The sequence below is a fragment of the Opisthorchis viverrini genome (assembly GCF_000715545.1).
Source record: "Opisthorchis viverrini unplaced genomic scaffold opera_v5_5, whole genome shotgun sequence".
NCBI lineage: Eukaryota > Metazoa > Platyhelminthes > Trematoda > Opisthorchiida > Opisthorchiidae > Opisthorchis > Opisthorchis viverrini.
The window spans coordinates 3,155,232-3,171,995 of NW_008751661.1; the positions used below are offsets into that span (position 1 = coordinate 3,155,232).

Here is a 16,764-nt window from a genome sequence, read left to right on the forward strand (position 1 = left end):
AGTCTCTCAAAAACCAAATTAGTTTGCAAATGAGTGTATTTCGCCAATTTCGTGCAATTTGGTTTCAAGTAGAAGATAAAGTTGACGAAGACTCGGGGACGGCGCCTACCTGATGAGCCTCAAGAGGGGCGAAACCGGTCGTGGGCTGTCGAGGAGTTTTCAGCAACCTTATGAGTAGTGCGTCGAAAAAATAGTTATATTCTAACACCGGTAAAGTAATCTGACTGACCTAAAGTTGGAAAATGATAGAAATTGACAGTATAGTTTAGCAGGTAAGACAGAGAAGTGTCGACTAGTTCATCCAAAGGAAACAAAATAAGATACGTATCTGTCCAGTGCTATCCTTCCAAAGTAACTGGATGAACTCATTGTATGAATCACTTCGGTACGAGCAGACGCGACAGAACTACACGGAAAATATGTGGCCCTTGTGATCTTTTGTCCAGCCTGGTGTAATATCTTCTAAAAGCAACGTCAACATAAAGCACCCAGGTCATGTATGTTTTGAAAAACTTTCTGTGGCCATAACAAATGCATCTTCTGAAAAAAAAACAATTTAGAGAATGCTATTGTCCGAAAACTTCTCAGCATAGCAAGGACCTATGAACGGTTCGACTGATCGAAGACGGACAAGGTGCAGTGGGTGTGCATCCATAGTGTGAGGTCGCCGGAAGGCCGCTCTTGATGCTAACCGCTCTACAACCCGTAGAAGCACCTAAGTGACCTGTGGCAGGGGGGCCCAAGCAGTACTACTCTACTAGAGTTCGAATCGAACACATGGTATGCCGCGCATCCAGCTGTGACCAGTGACGCGTTTATTGAGGCTATTCGGTCGTACCAGTGGACCGAAAAACAAGCGAGTGGTTAGTATTTGACCTAAGTCGTATTCTACTATAAACAGGCACACGCCATCTCGCATAGTTCGAGATGGCGGAAGGTCCGTGGACCTCTGTCTGTCGACTTCTCCTTTCTAGGCTTGGGCAACCTGGCAGTATCCCGGCCCTGGTGCTTTCTTCTGGTGGCATGGAAGTTAGGCACCGAAAGGGCGCTACAGCTGAACGATGCCTACATTACGCATGCGTACAGAACGAGCTGCCGACGACAGCCAACCGCCAAAATCGCCTTTTCAGAGCATACTCCCCGATTAAACTAATCTCCATCTCTGGAAACCAAAATGTGGAAGTGTGGAGATAATCACCCAACCACTGAGGCGATGGGCGTGAGATTCGTTTATGGTATTATTGCCCAGCTGGGTGGGTTGCGCACATACCACCCCATGGTCCCGTTGGGTGGATATTCACGATACCAAAGTATTTCTGTTGGTGTAATACTGCTTCCGTCAACTGAGATTCGGGGGCTACGCCCATCGTACAAGCCCTAAGGAGAGGCAAGAAACATTTCATTAGCCTTACACGGAATTACAGGCCCCGCTGGACGACAAGGCAGGTATTCAACAGCGCTTGCGGGAAAACACTACCAACAAGAGATCCACTGGATAAATTACAAATGTAATACAAACTCCACAAAAGTCAATGTAGTTCTTGAAATTATTCATCCTCAGTATCATTCCGAGATAATCTCATTGGGTTTTCATGCACTATTCTTGCTCTCCAGTTAAATAGCCAACCTTCAGTGGACGGTTAACTTCGTTACAATGCTTAAACGTCTGTGTTAAAAAAAACAGACGGGTTTTACAAAGATAATGCGAAGCATACAAATAACCTAATCCCGGGTGAAGGAGAGTCATCTGCGGAGTTGCTGTTCACAAAACTGGCTGTTACTACTGAAAACAAGAAAGAGAATGGGATACTATAAGGGAGAACCCACCTGGCATCCAAACTGGTCTGTTGTGGTTGTCAGTGTCTGTTTTCTTCCAGATTTCCAGCGATATTCAATCTCACCCAACGGAACGTGGATGTGATAGACCTCGGGGCGAACGGTGGTAACATACGTCGGATTGTAAACTGGCCTGTCCTGCCCCACATGTCCCCAGACAAGGGCCAAGTACTGTTTGCCGACAGCTTTTAAGCTGAATGCTTTGCCCAGCTACAAATGAACAATGTGAAAAATATGCGAGATACCTGGTTTGGGAACTTGAAAACATTTACAGCACTCAAAGAGTAGACATCCGTCTACGGATTGCCCCTTACATCGAACTACGCCTGTGAAACCCGGGACAGAATACGTGGTGTCATACGCGATTTGTGCTGATCCACGTGTGCAAACATAATAACATCTTTCATCCAGTGTAAAATTAAAGCGAGAGGAGGGTGAAAAGTTATAAACCCAGCAACATGTCGAACTGATGGCCCACTAAGTTGACGTACTGCGATATACCTCACTCCACACGAAAAACTCCACCATACACTTACGGAATCTGGCAAAAAACGGGAATTTTAATCAGATTTGTACAGCAGGCGTGGATATGGTTGTTGTCACCTGCGTCTCCCACGAGGAAACATCCTCGATGATAACCGATTCGGGTCCCCGTCAGTCCCTTGTGAAAAAAACAACTGCAAATTGGCCGAGAGACATTTAAATTAATTGACATCGAATCGCAATGTGGTAGCGTCTACAGTAAATTCTGAATCCTTACTGTCGAGAGCAATCAAGTTGTCCTTGCCGGAGTCCGGTTTCTTTAGATCAACACATCAGGAATCTGTGTACGTTTTATTTAATTACATATTCCCACAGCTTAATTGTTGGGACAGTAAAAACTGGGCAATGACTAGATACTTTTGTGGTACGATCGAAACCAAAGTTTACGGAAATTTGTCAAGGGTCTTCCGAGTGTCAACTGCTTTCTTATAGGGTATTCGATCCGACAGCACCCATCTCCACTTCGATGAATACAGATTATTTCATTAGGCCGAACATATACGTGGCGAAAGTGCTGCAGGGTCTGGATGTTAGCTACATCCGAAGTGAACGCATACCACTGCTATAACAAGGGTAGGCGTCTGGGCCGTAAGTCGCAACCCACGCTGTCTTTTCGAGAGGTATCACCGTAAAAAGTCAGTGGGTTGGGGTGCCTATTTCACCTGAATGATAAAGGATTTATGATGTATTTCGATGGGAGAAAATTATCACCTCATCGTCGTCTTCTTGAAATAGCTCCGCTGTGAAGTTTTCGAAGCGGTGGAACACTGGTGATCGATTGCATTTGGAATATTACGTACGGCTGCACTCTAGTCCGTTCCCGCTATGAAAGAATACTGTCCCGAGGATCAAAACTGTATTGTTTACACGTCGTCCCACACTCTCTCGTTTCCGATGATCGTTGCATTTGGAATATTACGTACGGCTGCACTCTAGTCCGTTCCCGCTATGAAAGAATACTGTCCCGAGGATCAAAACTGTATTGTTTACACGTCGTCCCACACTCTCTCGTTTTCCGATGATCGAAACCGTAGCAGCTGGAACCAATGTGTCTGTTTACAGTTGATAGTTTGAATCGAAATGAATTTAATTGTCTGCACGTGGTAAGACTGTGAGGAAATTGAGGGCATTATTAAATATAAGCTCAAGTATAGTTAAGCAAGGTCATGCTGCGGACAAGGCCTGCAATCTGATTCGTTGCATTAGCCTGGCCATCCGTATCGACCGTTGGTAGGCAAATCGTAGCCGTCAGCTTACCAACTCCACTGGGATGCAGCCGACAAATGAATTTTATGGGTTTGCATGAACTGCTCCTCATCACTTTACCACTACTCGATGCTAGAATCTCCGATAATCGGTGCACGTTGGCAACTAAATCACTATTGCGCGTAGCAAAAAGGGTACATAGCAAAACAATGGGTCTTTGGTGCCATCGCAGTAAATGAGGCGAACGACCAGGATTTGAAAAATACGCCGACCGAGTATATCATAAACTTTGACATCAACTTGCAGCTATTTAGTTTAGTTTTAGTTGATGTTATGGCGTTCTTGAACTGGAGAAACTGGCGAGGCGGTGGATACTTAAGCATGAGTTCTAGTTTCAATCGTATGTGCCTATCCTTCTGAAATGCACTTTTGATCAAAGTCGAACAATCACTTTATCCTTATCTGGTTACTAGTTCACCAAGCCACAAAAGTAGATCTGACCCCGGGTTTACGAGTTGGTCGTAAATGTGACTCAAAAAGGCTGATAACACAGTCGTTTCTTTGGACGGAATAACAAGTGGCTGTCTTTGACAAGAAGCCGCCATCGGAATGTGCTTCAAAGACCGACTGAGTTGGGGGTTGTTACTGAGGATGGTCCCGTCAGAATGACACAACTGTACCGTGGGTGGCTAAATTGCTGGTTTACTGGACAACTAATAGTTATGGAAAATCTTGCGAACAATGTGCTAATAATGCATTCGGCAGCTGACGCAACGGAATGTTTAACACACATAGAACTCCAAACCACTGGGGAATACCCGCGAAGAAAAACAGTAATACGATTCATAGGAATAAAAAAGTGCGTCACACTCGGATTAACAGTAGAAGAAGGTATACTCACAAGTCGAGCAGTTTGTTGATCATATGCTACGCATATCAGTCCACTTGTTGCGTAGTCCAACCGATGAACGAAGTAGAACATATTCCCTAACTTCCAACTGACTCGGGAAAGTCGACTGAAGAACAGCTAGGATGTAGGGATCAAGGAGATAAGGATACGAAGAACGCGCTGTAGTTCGGTAGCGAAGTCCATCCGTTGGAGGACTAGTGAACAAATAAACAGTGGCGCATATCAGAATGTTGCATTTATGGGGTGGATTTTCAGAACCCGTAGAGTACCCAGAAACAGCTGGGTTTCTAAATCTAGTGAAAACACAAATCTGCACCAAGGGCAGACTACAAACGTTGTTCACAAAGCCATCATTTGATCTTGTGGGATCTGAACGACCGTTGGACAAAATCGTAACCAATGGGGATATCAGACGCTTATACGTACGCGTCTGCGAACTACAACAAGACGGTTTGAGAGGCATCACAAACTGTGAGCGAGTTTGGCCAAATTAACTGTTTGCCGCCGAACATGACCACTAAATTGAAATCAAAAAAACGAAGATCTGATACTGAGCAAAGACTGAAGAGAAAGATTTCAAAAAAAGCATGAATACTCCATAGGTAAAACTACCCGTCTTCGTTTCAGCTACTAGTTGGAGATGGAAACTATTACACGTGGTGACTGGCTCCTCGAGTGACGGCGTCCTTCATAAGTAGCTGAGAGGAAGAATAAAATTCACCAAATGGGTGAGATCTCCATCTGAGAAGGCGTCACTCGAGAAGCTAGTCAGCACGTGCGACCACGTAATATGGATCCAGTGATTGAAGGATGAGTGATGCTATAACCTATGTGCGACATAACCATACTGGTGATCAGCCGCTCGTTGCTGAGCGGTTGTGTTCAAACCACTAGTCAAGAAATCGCAGGTTCGGAATTCCTGGAGTTTCGTGAGGTGCTCACAGCTGATGATTCCTAATAAAGACGACTCGGCTTTTCAGCGAAGATTAGATTGACTTACAGGACGAAATCCCGATTCGAATTCGCACTGCCGAAAACACGTTAAAAAGATTCGTTAGCGAGTGAGCGACACCACCAGTGATCCTCGGTTGAGAAAATAGGAGGGGAGCAAGCCAAATAGCCTAAGACAGACCGAAGAAGTGTGCTGAACTGCATACGGAATTGTAGAACTTTGTACTATGCGCCCCCTTGGACTGGATACAATCTTGTACATTGTTCCGCTCATCGTTTGCACACGTATGCGCTTGATGTACGCATCTCTTTTGTGCACCGTCATAAGGCATTTTGTGCGCGTGTACTGCGTCATCACAACACGAGTAGGCGTGCTTTGCTCGTTCACTCTGGTTCTAGTTTTGATTCCAACAAGGGGGAATGTCGATTAAGAATTAGACCGAGTCATCGAACGACGCGAAGTTCAGGTTAAACACGCGCTACTAGTGTAAAGCGCTCACAAGATGGTCGTCATACTTGAAGAAAGTGAAGTTGCTCCCTGGCTAGTATCAGGGTGGTCCCACTTTGAGTCACACTGAAACTACGGGAACCGGGGAGAAAATTCACATTTCACGGTTTGTAATGCAAGTCAGCACCCCCCCCCCCCCCGTCTAGTTTGTTCCTTTGACACAAACAAATTTCCCCAAACGGACATCCTAGAAAAGCTACAGAAAACTTAAAAATGATGCAAATGAAATTTCAGTTTACCATGAACGGGGAAGGTAGCAATAAGGCCATACCTGCATCTGGAGGGAAAGACAATACGCCCAGGGCCATTGATGGTTAATAAGCAGGTCCGGGTGTTTGTCAACAACGACTAGACCGTCTCCCTCATACACAATCTTTAAATCCTTCAAACCAATCCACCGCTCCCGTCTTTTGATACAAACTTCGTAGAACATGAGCAGATTCCACATACAGAAAATGTAGAGCTTCAACAAACAGATGGAAATTGTTTGAAAACGACCTTGGAGCTGCATGTTCGGAATCAACTGCGCTGGGACAACATACGGTGAAGCGGAACCCACATCGTTTTTGTCCAAATAACACTAAAGCATGAAAAAATAAAAACAATAACTGCCAGAAGTAGCGAACAGCGGGTGTCATGTACGATACAATTCGGAAGTAAAAATCAAGCATCATGAGTCATCAGTTAGTGAACATTCAGTATTCACAATATGAGCGGTGACATGAGAATAAAAATCGTCCCAGCTTCCGGAGCCTAGCTGCCATGCTACCCGAATGTAGCAAGAGGGATAAAATAACGCCAGGCTGTCATATGTGGACGGGGGAAATCCGGATGCAGAGGTCGGATACCAACCACAAACTTTATGGTCAGCAAATTAGCGCTCTAACCAGTGAGCCACCTTGTTCTCTCAGGAATAACACATTTTTATCATCACCATGGACAGCATGAGATAAGCATTCAACACTTATGCTATACTGTCGCACAACCATGATTTATTTCAAAGCCTCATTGTGAAGAAAAGAATAAAGGTGGACAGGGAAGGGACTTACGACAGTGAAGTATCAGTGTCAACACGGAAGTTGCTATCTTTGAAAATGATGAGGGAAGGGACTTGGTGATAGTTCATTTCGAGGTGTCCACACCTTCAAATACTCACTCAGACAATTTGAATAGAAACTGACAACACGAAGCTAAGTCTCACAGCCATACGACAAAACAGCCCGCACTGTAGCCTTATACACACGCCCCTTAGGATTCACGGATATACCACTCCGACGCCATACGCGACCCAAATTAGCAAAAGTGACCCGAGCCTTGCAGATTCGTGAACTGACCTCATCTGTCACATTGCAGCCAGAGCTAATACAACTTCCGGGGTACGTAAAACGCTTCACAACCTCCAGTACCTCTACCAGGATTGCAAGTGGCGTGCCCAGTTACTGCATGTCCACTTTGTGAGTGTAAACTTTGGTCAGTTCATCCAGAAGCGCCTCCGCCTTCTTCTCGAAGGCGGGAACGATATCGCCTGCATATTGCACATTGACAAAATTTTCGTCAGGGGCTATTTGGAGTGCCCGATGCACGTGTGAAAAATTCAGACAAACTATTTTCCCCAGTCTCAAATCTGGCGCAATGGGATATGAGTGTTTGCCGAAATGTATCCCATGAAGACAGCAAGCGTCGGACATGGTTAAACTGTTAACAGTCAGGAGATCCGGAGAACACGGAACGTTGATGTGGAATACCAAAGTAGACACACATGCAAGCGACCTTCTTAGGACTTGCTGATCAAATACATCAGGAAACGCAAACACAGTTGCTCAGATTGATGTGATGTAAGTTACATGCCGTCTGGAAAAATTTTATGACGCTTGTTTTCAGCGTCCTCATGATTATGAATAGAACAACGTAAGAGCGATCTGCTGCTGAACTTACGATACACAAAGCCTAACAAGGAGTTTTGAAAAAAATCGTTGCTCCTAGCATACTTCAACTCAGCCACTAGGACAGACAGCAACAATGGATCCATTACTATGCAAGAGTATAAAGTTTATTTCCAAAAATTCTACGGAATCAAGTGCTATCACACATAGTAGACTCTAGATAGTCTGTGCTCAATAGCATCCAGTCAAACTAGATGAACTGATTAAACACCAGCTATCATAAATCTCTTAATAAGCCAAGAGAGGTTCATCATGATTCCAGGAGGGGGAAACATCTTTACGTTCAACCGTGTCAATTATACTGTTCTACTGAGTACGGCGGTACTCAGGGATACACTCCTTTGCCACCATAAGTGTCTCAAGTTGGCAAACGCTACCCAAGCCTTAGAGATTCGAGCATAGGCCTAATCCCTCACACTACAATCAGAATTAATACATCCTTCAAGATACGTAAAGCGCTCCACAACTTTTAGGGCCTCTCCCTGGATTGTAAGTAAAGTTTAGTAACTGGATGCCCTGGAGCATGACCTTAAACTTTGTAGGTACAGTGCGCATGCCAAAGGAAGATATGTCTTCGAGCAGTTTATCCAAAATCACCTGCACCTTCTCCTCTCCGAAAACAACAACGACCTCGTCTGCGTACTCCAGATCAACGAGTCTGCCATCAGTACCTATTCGAATGCCAGGGTTTCGAAGATCCTCCAGGGTTCGTCTCATTATCTCATCGATCACGAAATTAAATGAGAATGGAGAAAGTGGGCACCCCTTACGGGCACCGACTTGCGTGCGGAAGCGTCTGGAGAGCTTTCTGTACACTCTTACACGACCGGAATTCTGGAAGTACGAGAAACATATTGTGTTCACAAACTTCCGAGGCATTTCTTGATGGTCATGCGTGTTAAGGAGAACCGACCGGTCAACTATATCGGATGTGGCAATGTAGGCAATTTGAGTTTGTGGCCGGCGTGCCGTTGGAGGACACCATGTGGCCAGACGACTTCAGCTATTTCGGAAGTTACTACTGCATAAAAACAGCCTGCAGTTAACACACAGCTGAAGCAATCGTTCACCATTGTCCGTTCTTACCGAGTCCAGTTCGACCACTTTATTGAGTTTCAGATGCGCTAATCCTGTCCACTTGTACTTTTAGATCTCCAACAACCACAATGATATCTGGGCTTTTAGCTATCCCCAAACAGAGCATTCAGGACGTCATAAAACTTGACTTTGATGGTGTCAGAGCTGCAGCCAGACGAACCGCGCAAAGATTATTATCAGCGGGTATCCAGTCAGCCGAAGATGCTTCCGCCCGGCGACTTAGGATGATACCAACCTATGAAAATCCTGCCGCAGCAGCCTCTGAATCGCCGGAGGCAACCGGAAAGGAGTGGATAGTGCTGGGGCGCTTAGCTCAACCACTGTGCTTGTATCATGAATTCTTGTTTCTAATACACAGCACACATCAACGCCAAGCGAGTCTAGTGTGACAGCAAGAGCAGCTTGTTGACCTGCCTGCTTCTGAGTTCGGACATTAAAGGCGATCAGATAGACTGAACGTCGAGACTTGAAGGGGGCGAGATGGCCCAAGTGGTTAGGGCGCGAAATTGCTGACCGGAAAGTCCGTGGTTCGAATCCGCCCTCCGCCACTCGACCTCCCCTGTCTAGGCTTGGGCAACCTGGCGGTATCCCAGTCCTCGTGCTTCCTTCGGGTGGCATGGCAGCTAGGCACCGGAAGGGTGCTACAGCTGAACGATTTCTTATTTCTTTCGAGACTTGAAGATTGATTTCGAGATGTCTGAAGATACTGGCGCCGGATGATGCGCAGATGTTGCTTGCAAAACCGTTTCAGGACAAATGGAGTCATCAGTCCTATGTGCTGGGCCTACAAAAAGAGAGTTATTATTGGGGTGGGGGGCAAGATGGCTCAGTGGTTAGAGCGCGAATTTACTGACCGGAAGGTCGGTGGTTCGAACCTGACCTCCGCCTCTCTATTTCCCTTGTCTAGGTATGAGCAACTTGGTAGTATCGAAGCCCTCGTGCTTCCTTCGGGTGGCATGGCAGCCAGGCGTCGAAATGGTGTTACAGCTGAATGGTGAATGTTAATGGAGTGGGGAGAAGGGGAAGAAAAAGTATGTGAAACAGAAAGGCGGGAGCATCAATTTTAGCCCGTTTTCGATTAACAACTCTTTTGAGTTCGTGGCCGGCAGCCCGTTGGAGGACGCCACATGGCTAGAAGACTTCGGCTATTTCGGGAGTTGGTGCTACATGAAAGCAGCCCGCGGTCAGCTCACAGATGAAACACTTGTTCACCAGTGTGTATGTACCAAACCCAATCCACGTCAACCAGCTAATCGATGCGCTAAGTCTGCACACTCGTGCATTCATATCTCCACTAATCACGACATATGGGCCTTCAGCTCGCCCAAGAGGACACCTATGGCGCATAATCTGTCTTTGATCGTCAGAGCTAGTCAGTTTGGGCATAAGCAGATACGATAAACATACATCGATCAAATTACCCCTTATGAGACTGCTTCACAGACGTTGCCAGACGAACCGCGCAGATGGGACCATCAATGGGTATCCAGTCAAACAAGGATCCTTCCGCCTGATGGCTTAGGACAATATCAACCCCTGAAAATCCTGCCGCAGCAGCCTCTGAATCGCCGGAGGCAACCGGAAAGGAGTGGATAGTGCTGGGGCGCTTAGCTCAACCACTGTGCTTGTATCATGAATTCTTGTTTCTAATACACAGCACACATCAACGCCAAGCGAGTCTAGTGTGACAGCAAGAGCAGCTTGTTGACCTGCCTGCTTCTGAGTTCGGACATTAAAGGCGATCAGATAGACTGAACGTCGAGACTTGAAGGGGGCGAGATGGCCCAAGTGGTTAGGGCGCGAAATTGCTGACCGGAAAGTCCGTGGTACGAATCCGACCTCCGCCACTCGACCTCCCCTGTCTAGGCTTGGGCAACCTGGCGGTATCCCAGTCCTCGTGCTTCCTTCGGGTGGCATGGCAGCTAGGCACCGGAAGGGTGCTACAGCTGAACGATTTCTTATTTCTTTCGAGACTTGAAGATTGATTTCGAGATGTCTGAAGATACTGGCGCCGGATGATGCGCAGATGTTGCTTGCAAAACCGTTTCAGGACAAATGGAGTCATCAGTCCTATGTGCTGGGCCTACAAAAAGAGAGTTATTATTGGGGTGGGGGGCAAGATGGCTCAGTGGTTAGAGCGCGAATTTACTGACCGGAAGGTCGGTGGTTCGAACCTGACCTCCGCCTCTCTATTTCCCTTGTCTAGGTATGAGCAACTTGGTAGTATCGAAGCCCTCGTGCTTCCTTCGGGTGGCATGGCAGCCAGGCGTCGAAATGGTGTTACAGCTGAATGGTGAATGTTAATGGAGTGGGGAGAAGGGGAAGAAAAAGTATGTGAAACAGAAAGGCGGGAGCATCAATTTTAGCCCGTTTTCGATTAACAACTCTGTTGTATGCAGCGAACAGGGCGACCCGACTGACGGCACCACACGACGGCCGATGCAGTTTATGATTGTACGTGGGACGGAATACTGCCAGGGCGCCCACACCTTGACAGTAGGACGACTAGGGTCCTAAACCAAAGCCTTTGGCCCAGAAGCCTGACCGCGATTCAGCGGTGTTTGAGTGAGAACACAAGTACATTACCATTTTTACGGAAAACGTTCCCCACATTTTTCCAACCTCCAACCTGAAATACCAGTAGACTACGTCAGTCAGACTTCTAACCATTGATCAACCTGGTATGAGACTCTGCGAGTGTCTCGCGGATACATTCCAGTGTAGCTTGATGTCCCGCCGAGGTATACCAACAATCACACCACAGTAAGGTCCATTCTCGTGACGGATAACATACAGGAATAACAACGACGAATCGAATAAAAATTTTGTAAACCTAAATGAGTTCGGGACAGCAAGTAACGTTTTAGGGTAGGAAACGCGCATGTTATATCTCACAAACATGCGCACAAAACGATGTACAAATGGTCAAATATACGTACACTACCCCACCCTCAGTAAGGTCACCTCCCAGGTATAGTCACACGAAATTCAGGTTGGAATTGATGCCCATTAGGGGGCCAGTCTCAACTCAACAGAAGCTACTCTACATTCCGAAAGATGCCACTCCCCCCTTCAAAAAAAAATAAGTGTGTAAAACTCTTGAACTGAGTTGTCTTATGATACGATTTAAACACTGACATCCACAGGCACATTCTGCCGGATACCAGGGTTCCAACCAGATGCTTTCGGAGCTTCTCGAAAGAACAACCTCTCGCTAATAATTGTAGCAGGAAAATATAAACGTGCAGATCACAAGGCTAGTTAACTAATCATGCTTCAGTACAATGGATAACGATTAATCTCAGTTCCTAAAACAACACAAATTAAACCAGGATTTTAACATAGGGTCGACCCAAAAATAAAAATGCTTCAAAGCTGGAAAACGTCAGCTTTGCACATTGACCCGCCCAATCCAATATATTGATTTTTGATTATATATTAACGGCACTCGTGTAAGCCTCCTCCCAAGGGCTCACCAAAACCCTGTCCGAAGACCGTTCAGAAGATGACTGGCCGGAAAATGGTGATAGGTGAAAAAGGTAGGGAGATGGATAAGGCCTTTGCCAGTCAGCATCATCATCAAAGACAGTAACATCAGTATTGACACTGATGCTTCATTGCCGTACATCCATTATGTCCGTCTAGTTTGTATATATATATATATTAAGAGCCCTAGAGTGAAGAGAAGAGAAAAAGGGTGGGTGAGAGAGTGGACCTAGTCCTGGCATTCTGAGGTGCCCACACCTTCAACCGCTCAATCAGACAATCTGGAAAGAAACTGACAGCACAAACGCCACTGACATCGATTAGCCGCCAGTTCTTGCAAAGCCTCCAGTCAAGCACAAACGGGGTCACGGGGATCCCATCCTGGAAGGCGTACAACACCAACAAAACACAAACTCTCCGTGATCTCTTTCACGCCTTTCAGCCAAGTCATGTGCTGTCCACCTTGCGGTTTGTGCCACCCTGAGGGAACACGGAGAACAACACTCGCCTCGGTAGACGGTGTTTCGGCATGCGTAGCACATGACCGAGCCATCGTAGTCGACTCATCATATGTCCGCAGAGGCCATATGTCGCACCCATTCAACAACATAGCCCTTACTGTAGCCTGGTACACGCGACTCTTAAGATCTAGTGACGCCTGTTTGACACCACAAGTGACGCAAATTAGCAAACGTTATATGAGCCTTTGAGATTCTTGCACTTACTTCATCAGACACACTTCCATCAGAGCTAATACAACTACCGAGGCATGTAAAGTTTTCAACAATTGCCAGTGATTCTCCTTGAATTGTAGGGGATATGTTTGCAGACGGTACGTTCTGAAGCACGGCTTTGCACTTTGAAGGTGCAAGGCGCATGCCAAAAGATGGCATAATGGCGGTCAGTTTGTTCAACAAGGTGTGTGCTTTGCTTTGGTCTTCAAAGATGAGGGCGATTTCATCTGCGTACTCCAAATCGACAAGACTCTCACCAGCAACAATTTGAACACCGAATACCATCTGGTGTTCACCTCACTATTTCATCAATGACGAAGTTGAACAAAAATGGAGAGAGTGGACATTCTTGTCTGACACCATTTTTTGTAAAGAAGCTTTTGGAGAGCCCACTAAACACTCACTTGCCAAGAAGTACGTGAATATAGTGGTCGGATTATGTTTACATACTTCTGTTGAGGAATTGTAGTTAACAGCAGTGACCGATCAACAGAATCAAACGCACCCTTGAAGTCAAGGAATACCAGGATTGTGGGTCGTCTGTACATGTGGCGTTGCTCTAACAACTGACGAAGTGTGAAGATGTGGTCAATGCAGCCTCTTCCCGGTCGAAATCCCGAGTCAAGGCTTCGCGTGCCACCGTAAGACGACGAAGAATCAGTGACACCAGTAGCATTGTCATAACAGGCGTCAAACTAAAATCTCTGTGGCGGCTACATTCACTGCGAGTACCCATTTTGAAAACGGGCACCACTATCGATTCACCCCAGTTGTCTGGTACGGTCTCCTTCTCCCAGATAGACCCAAAAATACATTCGGACACTTCTGAGACTGAAGGCGGCTCCATATTTACGGTCCACCTTTCTGTTGAAGGCCATGTTTCTGGATTGAAGGTAGCAGACGGCCAGCTGAATTGCTGCTCGAAGTACTGTGCCCAGCAGTCCAAACGTCCTACTTTGCTGCATATCAGGGAGCCATTTTGGTCCCTGGTTATTTTCCTGACAAGAGGTTTTCGAGGACCAGTCGAACGAATTAAGTGGAACATTTTGCGCACGTCTCCAGCATTCTCCGCATCTTTCATTTCTTCGGCCACCAAGCTTCTCGGTCTGCGCAGAAACTCAGTTTTACCTGGCATCAGATGCGCCAGGTAGAGTTGTGGTGGCGGCTAGGTGGAATCTGTCGTCGGGTTTCTAGCACAGACATGGTCCTATCAGAGATCCAATGCTTGGATGAGGTTGGCTGGATTATACCGCAAACAGACATTCCGGGTTTGAGTAGCGCTTTGGATATTTTCTACAAGTGGCCGTTTACCTCCGATACCGCGCCGTCCTGCAGACATTTGAGGAGCTGGTTTTGATGGCTTCGTTTGACTTCTGGGTCCACTAGCTTCCTAATGGCTAAGCGGGATGCGGGCGATTCCCGCACGCCTGAAAAGCGCAATGAAAAGCAGCAGCGTACGAGTGCATGATCAGAGTGCACTTTGGTGTTCCAGAAGGAGCGGCAGGCGGTGATTGACCTTCGCCACCAATAACTGACAGCGATGTGGTCTATTTGGATTTGGGGTTGGTTTGTTGATGGGCACCACGTTGTCAAGCGATTTCTGCTGCTCCGGAAATTCGTACTGTAAAGGAACAATCTGTGATCGGCACACATCTGAAGTAGGCGGTCTTCGTTGTCCATGCGTCTCATGTCCAAAGCAAGACGACCACCCAATCGGGCCTCAGCAACGCTAAGTCTACCTACCTGGGCGTTCATATCACCAGCGACCACAATGATGTACGAGCTTTTAGCCTGCTGTAGAAGGACATCTGGAGCGTCATTGAAACTGTCCTTGGCAGATTCAGAGCTACAGTCAGTTGCGGCGTAAGCAGACACAATAAACAAGATGCTATGAATCTCACTTCCTCCAGATTTTCTCACAGACGTTGCTAAACGAACCGCACAGAGGCGACCACCAATGGGTATCCAATCAGGCAGAGAAGTTTCCACTCGTTCACTCAATACAATACCCACCCCAGCATATCCAGCTGCAGCGGCTTCTGCATCACCAGAGGTGCGCAGCCGGAACCCGGAAGAGAGTGAGGGGACACTCAGTTCAGTCACAATACTTGCGACCTACGTCCTTGTTTCTGACAGACAACGTATACTAATGCAGAGGGAATCCAGCGCACACGCAAGAGCCACCTGTAGATATGCTTACCTCAGTGTGCGAACATTGAAGCTGGCTAAGTAGACAGGCTTTCGTGGTTTGAAAACAGACTTCGAAGTGTTTAGGGTTGTGATTGAACTCGGACGTACAAAAGCTGCAGCTAAGTGCGATACAGGGCGAGCAAAACGGCCAGTCCTAGAGCTGGGACTTACGGAGAAAGTATTCACATTTGGGCGGAGGATGGTGGAAGACGGGAAAAGTGAAAGTGTAAAAAGAGAAGCGTCAGCAGTAGCTTAGTCGCTTAGTCGCCCTGCTGTGTCCAGCAAGTGAGGCGATCCGGTTGATGGCACCACGCGACGGCCGATGTGGCATGAGTGTATTGTTAGTCGTGAACGCCATGGTTGTACGAAGGCTGGGATACTGCCAGAGCGCCCACACCTAACACGAGTGTTATATGCTGACGTGTTAAACCGTTTACTCGCTATTCGTCAAACTAATTGTGATTCCTTACGTTTTAGCTGATGTACTGAAATTGTTAGAAGATTGAAGTCAATCATTCGGCAATCTTCGTTCTCTATTTCTGGCACAATCATTCGAGTGCGCAACAATTTAATCTAACAAAATACAATGGAACGATTGTTTCGCCCAGATCGGTTTGACGCCGGTCCCCGATTCTCTTCTGCTCCAGAACAATGGATCCACTGGCACGAAAGGCTTACAAATTTCCTCTCATGCATCGAACTCCAAAATGTTGACAAGAAAACTTTCGGTAAATTTTCTTTCTCCGTCCGTCTATCAACATGTTCGCGAATGTACTACTTACGAAGACGCCAACCAGACGCTCGGAACGATGGACATCAAACCCAAAAATGAAGTGCTTTCTCGCCACGTGCTGGCTACTGCTAAACAAGAACCGGGTCAGTTAGTCGTTGCTTTCCTGCAAAAATTACGTTATCTTGTCATGGACTGCAATTTTCGTGAGGTTTCTGCCGACGAACATCGGGACAAGGCTATTCGAAACGTTTTTATCACAGGTTTGCAGTTTAATTACGTTCTCCGACTACTAGAAAAAACACTCTTAAACTTCAACAGCATTTGATGAGGCACGTCCAATTGAACATTCTAAACAACGGTTACTCCCATATTCCCTCTCATATTCCCTGTGGTGCCGCATCTATCAAAACTGATAAACCTTTGACTCGTGAAGCACTTATTTCGCAGACTGACTCTAATGACGCGATTTCAAGTACATCGTTATTTTGATTATTCTGTGACAACGGCAAGCACATTCGTTCAAAATGCCCGGCTCGTGAATCTTTCTGTCATTCCTGCGAAATGAATTTCCAAAAAGTTGGTCTATCCAAACCGAGCTCAAGTCGCATCACATCGTCGGTGGACCC

General features: G+C 46.5%; 1 protein-coding gene across 1 annotated transcript in view; it reads right to left on the reverse strand.

Annotated features, from left to right (window-relative positions):
- T265_12572 (hypothetical protein) overlaps nt 1-16,764 on the reverse strand; it is a gene marked incomplete at both ends in the record, with an annotated part of 21,275 nt that overhangs the window by 1,012 nt on the left and 3,499 nt on the right. The window contains 5 exons of the mRNA XM_009164396.1: nt 1,828-2,046; nt 4,487-4,612; nt 6,226-6,534; nt 13,207-13,500; nt 14,959-15,330. Of these exons, the coding sequence (XP_009162660.1) occupies nt 1,828-2,046; nt 4,487-4,612; nt 6,226-6,534; nt 13,207-13,500; nt 14,959-15,330 (1,320 nt within the window). The remainder of the gene's footprint in view (nt 1-1,827; nt 2,047-4,486; nt 4,613-6,225; nt 6,535-13,206; nt 13,501-14,958; nt 15,331-16,764) is intronic.